The sequence below is a fragment of the Helobdella robusta genome, assembly GCF_000326865.2.
Source record: "Helobdella robusta unplaced genomic scaffold HELROscaffold_48, whole genome shotgun sequence".
NCBI lineage: Eukaryota > Metazoa > Annelida > Clitellata > Rhynchobdellida > Glossiphoniidae > Helobdella > Helobdella robusta.
In genome coordinates, this window is record NW_008705215.1 from 1043081 (window position 1) to 1052454 (window position 9374).

At 32.8% G+C, this 9374-nt stretch overlaps 2 protein-coding genes across 2 annotated transcripts in view; one reads left to right on the forward strand and one right to left on the reverse strand.

Moving 5' to 3' along the window:
• Nucleotides 1–1330: 1330 nt before the first annotated feature.
• HELRODRAFT_178548 (hypothetical protein) lies at nt 1331–4191 on the reverse strand (the record flags this gene model as incomplete). The annotated part of the gene is made up of 3 exons (XM_009026630.1): nt 1331–1509; nt 1852–1968; nt 4116–4191. The coding sequence occupies 3 exons, from the start codon at nt 4189–4191 to the stop codon at nt 1331–1333; spliced, it is 372 nt and encodes a 123-aa protein (XP_009024878.1).
• Nucleotides 4192–6466: 2275 nt separating this feature from the next.
• HELRODRAFT_151693 (hypothetical protein) overlaps nt 6467–9374 on the forward strand; it is a gene marked incomplete at both ends in the record, with an annotated part of 3910 nt that continues 1002 nt past the window's right edge. The window contains one exon of the mRNA XM_009026631.1: nt 6467–6530. Coding sequence (XP_009024879.1) covers nt 6467–6530 — 64 coding nt within the window. The remainder of the gene's footprint in view (nt 6531–9374) is intronic.

Here is a 9374-nt window from a genome sequence, read left to right on the forward strand (position 1 = left end):
AAGTAGCACTAATTTTACCATTGGTGCCTGTTAGACCCCATTAATTTTTGCATTAAATATATCGTCCCGAAAAATGTATGTTTGTTCATTTTAACAAACGCAATTATGCAAGAGATTCAACTGTTGTTTAGTGGCAAACTAGCAAAAATATTTCCACCGTGACATTTTTCTCCGTTCATTGCAAATTATGCACCAAGCCAGAGCAACTCTAGAAGCTCTATTTTATTTTCTCACATCTCTTTAGTTATATCATAAATATATATTTGCTGTTTTCCAGCAATAATTGGAGTTACTATTATAAATAACCCGAAATTTAATGCCATCTTACCTTAGTTTAGAGGGTTATTATTGCCAAAATGGACACTTACCACTGATTGCTACCAACTGCTTTCCTATAGTCACACAACCCTAAACCGTATGCCTTTTTTTCATTGTCATCAAAGGAATGATGAGCCGTATCCATTTCCTAAACCTTCATCATCACTTCATCACTTTATCTCTCAACATGTTTATGATAACAAAAATTTCGAAATATTGTTATAAAACTTGTTAAAATATTCACGACAAAACGACAACAAATTATATAAAGAATAACAGAAAAATATATAAAACTCTCGTAGCAGAGCAATTAACTTTTGGACATTGGTAATTGGTGCAATTTAATTTTTGCGAATTTTTAACATAATTCACAGAGATACATTGTTTCAAACACTATGATGGAGTCCAATATGCCATCATGGTCATTCTAGGCTTAATATTAGTGTTTTTTCTTCAGCCTTGAATTTAAAACAAAATGCAAAACTAGATGGAAAGTTTTGAGTTTTAATTCATGTTTGTACCTGCCTGGTCATTAAGCCAGTTCCAGTTATTTTGATTTTTTTTATATGGAGTGCTGCTATCTTTTCAACAGTTCAATCTCATTTTTAAAAACTATGAAATTAATCCTATATGTTTATTTTAGTGAAAAATTCTATTTATTGGATTCACTGGACAAATTCATTGCAACTGTAGATTTCCATCAAACAATCTACATTATTAAGACATACAAATATTTATCAAGCGTGTTTCAAAAACTTTTAAATTCATTATTAATAATAACTTATGAGTCACTCAGTGGTTGGGTGTATATTAAAAACAAACCTGCTATCAAAACGTCGGCAGGCTTACCAAATGAACAAAATTAGAAAATAAATTTTATTTTTTACGTTCTGTTACAGTCCTCGGCGGATGACCAGTCTTGAACAAAGAACTATAATACAAATAATGTTATTGAATAACAATCACTGAACGCCGCGTTATGAAATTAAGCTTGTTTTTAATCATCACGTGATCACTCACCTATCCACTCGTGTTTCGGTCTTCCATAGCGGAAGTAGATCCTGGTGATATACAAGATGTGTCTCCGATATAGGTCAAGAAAGTAGGTCACGTTTGGGTCAACTTCCGGCTTCTTTCCAGACACGTGGTACGCTAATTTTAGAGGCACTGTTTCGATGGTGATGATTTCTCCTGCGTGGGAATGATGGCATACTGATGGACGAGTAGTGATTTTGCTTGAGTAGGTGCTTAAAATTTGTACACCTCAACAACAAAATTAAATCGATTTTATGAGAAGAGTTTCAATTTTAATCGTGTTGGACAGCACGTTCAACCGGGCGGTCGCTCGCTCAATGTGAGGCGGAGGCCTGGTGCAATAGTTAAACGCGTTCGAAAGCAAGAAGGATCTCCGCCTATCACATGCAGTTTGTGTGATGCGTCAATCCACACGCATTTTCATTGACGTGCCTGTTAATTTAAATCTTTAAAAAAATAAACGACTTAATTATGACGCACAATTGAACAATCACTCACCTTCTAGAGGGTTTCCTGCGAAGTATGTTTGCACGGCTTCGTACGTTTGTTCGATACCTTCGTACACCGGGTACTTGCCTGCCCAATCGATGCATCGAGGTATTATATTCATGTAGCCTGGCGAATTGTGGAGTTGTTTGTGCGTCTTTGTCAATGTATTAATAGTTTCGTTTTAATTTTGTAGAAATTTAATGTTTTGTTTATTGTTTTTATTTCATTTCAAAAAAAATTGAAGTTAATTTCTATTGTGAACACAAAACAATACCGTCAACAATAACATTATATCTGACTTTGTAAAATATTGTTTATATACTTATCATAAAATTTGGTATTTGACGAATGAGTGTTGAACGAGGTTGTTCCTTCATCATCATCATCTCTGTTATCGTCATCACATTTTTTAATCACTACGTACAACTAATGTCAGGGCAAATATTGTACGCAAACAAGAGCATGCGGGACGTGAACACACAAATATGAACCATTACAAAACATACCTGCCCGTGCATTCAATGTTTGACCCGATACACGCAAACAACCTTTCAAAACGGAATACAAACACTAATTCAATTAGACACATTTCCCATTTCATCCATCCAAATGTATACTAACCATGCATGTATGTGGTGTGTGCACGTGTAAGCATCTATGTGTGCGTTTGAATGTATGCGTGTATGTGTGTGCGTATGTTAGCATTTCTGTGGGTGCCTGTGTATAAATGTGTGTGTGTATGTGCATTTGCGTCGAGGTCCCACCAAGCACCGACAAAAAACTATCGACATCCGATTATGCTCTACTGAATGAAATCCAAAGACAACTGCTCTCTATAGAAATAGTTTATATTTGGAAGGTGAGCGCACAATATCCAACACGTGATCAACTTGCACTCAAGACGACCAGCTCCGAGTTACAGACCAAACGATCTCTTACATATTTAACTGCTGAATAATTGATTCCGAAAATTATAATTTCCTGAGGATAAAATGAACGTTGAAAAAGTAATTTCATCATTTTTTGAAAGATTTTGGCTGTCGTTGAATATTTTGAATATTTTATAGACATCTGGTCATGTTTGTGGGCACGGTGGAGTGTTAGGGTTAGGTACTGGCTTCGTATAAACAAGCAAGAACGAACGTCATGCGTGGTTCTCCGGCTCCGAGATCTCCTTAGCTAGTTTCACTTGGCTATGCGTTGATGAATTCATGAATTATTATCACGTTTACAAGATGCAAAATAAATATCGTTTAGATATCGACTCGATGCAGCACGTAAATGTAAGAATGGCTGACGTAAGTAACAAAATTAGAGCGATGAAATAAATGATGATATATACGATAGAATATAAACGATGAAATGATGTTGGTGATGATGAAACTAGTGGAGACATTTGTGAGAGATGAAGAGGCAAGAAACGAAGCAACTGACCAACCAAGCCAGCTAGCCAGCAACGAAGGCATTAATCAAATAGAAAATCTTCAACACCACCACTAACACCACCACCACTAACACCATCGTCACAACAACAACAACCAACAACAACACATTCTAAATCAACGCTAACATTCTTACAAGCAAGCAATGCATACAAATGCTCATATTATTGTACGCATGAACATTTGCATGAGCGTTAACATTGGCATAAACATTATCATAAAAATTAATATAAACATAAACGTTATAAAAGCACATTAACATAACATTAGCATTGATGAATATAATATTAAAAGTTCTCAGTAAAGAATATGCCTAATTATTACCTAATTCAAACTTAATCATCCGAGGCAAAGAAGTTAATGACGACACGACGAAGTCACCCACATGAGCAGAACTACGAGTGATTATTACAGAGGCCGCAGCATTTCATTCATTTGCCACGTTGAATCAAATATTTGAAACAAATTGTGAATAAAAATAACTGACAAACAATTTGGGATAGACCTCCAGCACATTTGTGCATTATTAAATATTTATTCATTTATACTATCACTTGAGTTAAATAAGCTCGACACGCTTCACTCATACGAATATCAACTCATTCTTGCATTATGATAAAACATAAAATTTGCTCAATTATTTTTCAAAATAGGATGATAATAAGTTTGTGCGGTGTGAGAGATATTCACGAAATTGAAAGATTTTCAAATGTTCCAGACGACCTCCGAGAACTTCGTTTATCTCTGAATTTCAGACCGCCAAATCAATCCAACTTTTTAGTTCCACATTCGTTTCACTGGATAATTAAATATTTTTATTAATTTTCCTACTGCATGGTAACCACGGAATGAAGTTGAGACTCATGCCAAACAACAACAAGAACTCTGTAGGTGGTTCACATTTCATTTGTGAATCTACAGGGGAGAGATTTATTATTGAAATTACCTAACTAATCGAAAAGCCGAACCATTCTGCTTGAATATATGTCTTGAAAACATTCAACGTGGCTCGCTATAAAACAACAAACATTCAGACAAACATCACGAGACACACAAAACTAATACGAGTAATGTGTAAATAAAAACACGTTTACACACCACACACACACAAACACACACACACACACAAACACACACACACACATATATATATATCAAATAGAACTAATATATATATATATATATATATATATACACAAAACACACGCATACTCACACACGCGCAATTTATCTTGAAGAATGAGTGATTGATGGGTAGGTTGTGCGTGAATGAATGAAGATGTTTGAAACATTCAATGAGATTTATATTGTAACCTATTGTTATAGTTGAGCTGTTGAAATCATAGTCTTGCTGATGTTGCAGTTGTCGTTGTTGCTGCTGTTGTTGTTGTTGATGTTGTTGTAGCTGTTGTTGTTGTTGATGATGATGATGTTGATGATGTTGTTGTTGCTGTTGATGTTGCTGTTGTTGTTGTTGTTGATGTTGTTGTTGTTGCTGTTGTTGATGATGCTGTTGTTGATGTTGTTGTTGTTGCTGTTGTTGATGATGCTGTTGTTGATGTTGTTGTTGATGTTTCTGTTGTTGAGTTTTGTTGTTGTCTGACGTCTCAACCGATTCGTTTCCGTGACTACTGCTGTTTGCTTTGATGTCTTTCGTGTACCATAATCTGGTGATTGAAAGTGATGTTGTTGTTGATAATGGCAAAACAGATGAAATACTATGAGCAAAATGATTCCGAATTTATACGAAAAAAGTTTATGACGATAAAAATAATGATGATGACTTTATCAAAAATAACATTAACAACAACAACAACAACAAAAACAAAACACCACCTCCACCACCACCACCACTAACAACAACAAAAAAAATAATAATAATAACAAAAATAATAATAATGGAAACTCTTTGTTCTTTCTGAATTAATTATCAACATATTTAGAAATGAATATAGTCTACGATGCTCATCATACAATGAAAATCAAGAAAAAAAATAAAATCAGTTCAGTGGAAAAAAATGCAAAATTACGGTAAAATCGAGTTATAAAAATATCTACATGTTCAGCATAATTTTCCGAGTGTTTTAGAGTGTTCTAGATGGTTCTAGATTATTCTGGAGTGTTCAAAAGGGTTCAAAATTGCACTAGAATGTTCTAAATTGTTCTAGTTTGTTTTAGATTATTCAAGAGTGTTTTAAAAATGTTTTAAAGTGCTCTAGATTGTTCAAAAATGTTCTAGATTGCTCTAGTGTATTCTAAGTTGTTCCAAAGTGTTTGAAATGGTTGAACATTGCTCTAGAGTGTTCTAGATTGTTCTAGAATTTTCTAAATTGTTCTAGTTTGTTTTAGATTAATCAAGAGTGTTTTAGAATGTTTTAAAGTGTTCTAGATTGTTCTAGAGTTTTCTAGATTGTTCTAGATTATTCTAAAGTGTTTTAGATTGTGTGTTCTAGATGGTCCTAGATTATTCTAGAGCGTTCTAAATTGTTCAAGAATGTTTCTTCTAGACTGTTCTTGAGTGTTCTCGATTTTCTGGTATCACAGGCAAAAAACAGCCTAAATATGCAATTTCATTTTATTGCCTGGAATTACTGTTTTAGAATGTTTTGAGTGTTCTAGATTGTTTTGAGTGTTCTAGAGTGTCCAAATTGTTCTAGAATGTCCTTAGTATTCTAGAGAGTTTTACATTGTTCTAGAGCGTTCTAAAATGCTTTAAATTGTTCTAGATGGTTCTAGATTGCCATATAGTGTTTTAAATTGTACTAGATTGTTCTAGATCATTCTATAGAGTTCAAAAATTTTCTAGAGTGTTTTAGAGTGTTCTAGATGGTTCTAGATTATTCTATAGTGTTTCAAAAGGTTCAAAAGTGCACTAAAATGTTCTAGATTGTTCTAGAGTGTTCTAAATTGTTCTAGTTTGTTTTAGATTATTCAAGAGTGTTTTAGAATGTTTCAAAGTGTTCTAGATTGTTTTATAGTGTTATAGATTGTTCTAGATTATTTTTGAGTGTTCAAGAATGTTTTAGATTGTTCTAGTGATGTAGTGTGTTATAGAGTGTTTTAAATTGTACTAGATTGTTCTAGATTATTTCCTATAGAGTTCAAAATTTTTTAGTGTTTTTAGAGTGTTCTAGATGGTTCTAGAATATTCTAAATTTTTAAAAGGGCTCAAAATTGCTCTAGAGTGTTCTAGATTGTTCCGGAGTGTCCTAAATTATTCTAGTTTGTTTAAAATTATTCAAGAGCGTTTGAGAATATTTTAAAGTGTTCTAGTTGTTTTAGAGTGTTCTAGAGTGTTCTAGATTATTCTAAAGTATTCAAGAACGTTCTAGATTGCTCTAGTGTATTCTAGATTGTTCTAGAGTGTTTAAAATGGTTGAACATTGCACAAGAGTGTTTTAGACTGTTCTAGAGTGTCTTAAATTGTTCTAGTTTTCTTTAGACTATTCAAGAATGTTTTAGAATGTTTAAAAGTATTTTAGATTGTTTTAGAGTGTTCTAGATTGTTCTAGATTATTTTAGGGTGTTTAAGGATTTTCTAGATTGTTCTAGGGTGTTCTAGAATGTTGTAGAGTGTTTAAATTGGTTCAAGATTGCTCTAGAGCGTTATAAATTTTTTTTTTTTTTTTTTTATTCTTTAAAAATCAGGATCTAACAGACGCAGAAACTGTAATTTTTCTAGAGTTTTCTAAATCGTTCTAGTTTGTTTTAGATTTTCAAGAGTGTTTTAGAATGTTTTAAAGTGTTCTAGATTGTTCTAGATTATTCTAGAGCGTTCTAAATTGTTCAAGATTGTTTTTGAATTTTGTAGATTGCTCTTTAGTGTTCTAAATTTTTTGGTATCACAGGCAAAAAAAAAACAGCCAAAAAATGCAATTTTATTTTATTGCTTGGAATTACTGTTTAAGGGTAACCAGAAAAAAAGCATTCAGGAAAAAATGTCTTCAGAAAAAATATCTTCAGTCAAAATATCTTCAGTCAAAAAGGTCTTCCAGAAAAAAAGTCTTCAAGAAAAAAAGTCTTCCAGAAAAAACGTCTTCAGGAAAAAAAGTCTTCCAGAAAAAAATCCAACGATACTATTTTATTTTTAAAATATTCATACATACAAAAATGAATTTACATTTTTACATAAAAAATTTGTTACAATAAAAATTAATAAAAATCATAATAACTTTATTATGTTCTTTGTGTAATAATATTATCTGAGAGGTTTATTGGAATGGATTATAGGGTTGTTAAAGTGTTACAGCATGTGCCAAAAACGGTTCTAGGACAATTACCCCCCGGACAAATACCCCCCTGACAATTACCCCTCGGACAATTACCCCCCGGACAAATACCCCCCACGCAAATAACTCCCCGGACAAAAAACTCCCCGGACAATTATCTCCCGGATAAAAAACCCCCCAAACAATATACCCCCGGACAAATACCCCTCCCCCCACGCAAATAACCGCCCGGACAAATACCCCCAAAACAAAATACCCCCAGGACAATTACTCCCCGGACAATTTTTGTTTTCAAATTATGATTTATATTATTATTATTAATATTAACAGACAATACGAGACGAGATAGAATGCAATTACTTATTAATTTATAATTATTGTAATGATCATCAGATACACTTTTAAATACAGACAGCCAAAAAACACAAATCGTTGATGATAAAGAATTAAACATTACGCAAAAGACCATAAACATATAACTAAGTAAATTGGTTCTCAAGCTTTCTAGCGCAAATTGGCATGTAAATTTAGAACAATTAATGATGATTGATGATGAGAAAGCAATTCGCATGCATTTATTCAATAGTGTAATTTAAATTTAAAAAAAAATAGAATTTTATTTCAAGGTTTCTTTGTGTATTAATATCATATAAAAAGTTTATTGGCATGGACTTTAAAGTTGTAAAAATTTTAATCGTTATTTTATTCTGTTACTATGGAAATTATTGAAAATAATAAAGGAGGTCAGAAGTTGTGATGTGTTTGGAAGGGTATATGTATACAAAAAAATTGAGTAGAGGAGCAACGATTCGTTGGCAATGCTCTAGAAAAACATTTTTCAACTGTTTAGGAGCAATTTCAACAAACATTGAGGTAAATAATCAATATATCTTTTTATTTGTTAATCTGATATATAAATATAAATTCATTTCAATATATATATATATATTGTCTTTACTAAATTATATAATTAGATTACTGAAATAAAGTGTCAGAAAGAACACAACCATGTTTCAGAACCCGAAGAAATTGCAAAAGCGAAGGTTTTGAATGAAATGAAAAAGACTGCTATACTATCTTCTTCGGCCAAACCGAGCCAAATATATGCAGATGCTTTATCGGGGTTAGATGAAGAAGACAGAGCAAATGTAGGCCATAAAGATCACGTGACAAAAACAATTAGAAACTAACGCCGCAAAAATATTCCAATTGAACCATCCAATACAGAATTCGAAATACCAAAAGCTTGGCAGATGAGAGAAGGCAACGAAAATGTCATCATCTACGACAGTGGAGCCAATCCATTCAACCGGATAATTGTTTTTTCGACATTCGTACAATTACAACAAATGGGAAGAAGTACTAGGTAGTTACATTTTATTTATTTAGGAAGAATGCGGCTTATTAAATTAATTAGTTACTTCGAAATTGAAGTTCCATCTGTAATTAAACCACTTCGCTTATTTTTGATATATATTAACTATTATATATTTGCAGATGGTTTATGGATGGTAATTTTAGCTTGTCTCCAAATATTTTTCACCAACTGTACTTTATTAGAGTTGCCTATCTTAACCATTATGTAACATGCGCCTATGCCCTAATGACATCAAGAAATCAGGCGTCATATGAAGAAGTTTTTAGGGCAATTAAAGATAAGGCGCAAGAACACAACATAATTTTGGCTCCAACCACTGTTATGTTAGACTTCGAAATTGCCCCCAGACGTGCCTTACATGATATCTTCGGTGCAAACGTAGAAGTTGTAGGATGTTTTTTCCATTTGACACAGTCAACATGGAGAAAGGTATAGTTGCATGCTTTGTTAACTATTTTTAATCAATTGTCATTTTGCCTGTTT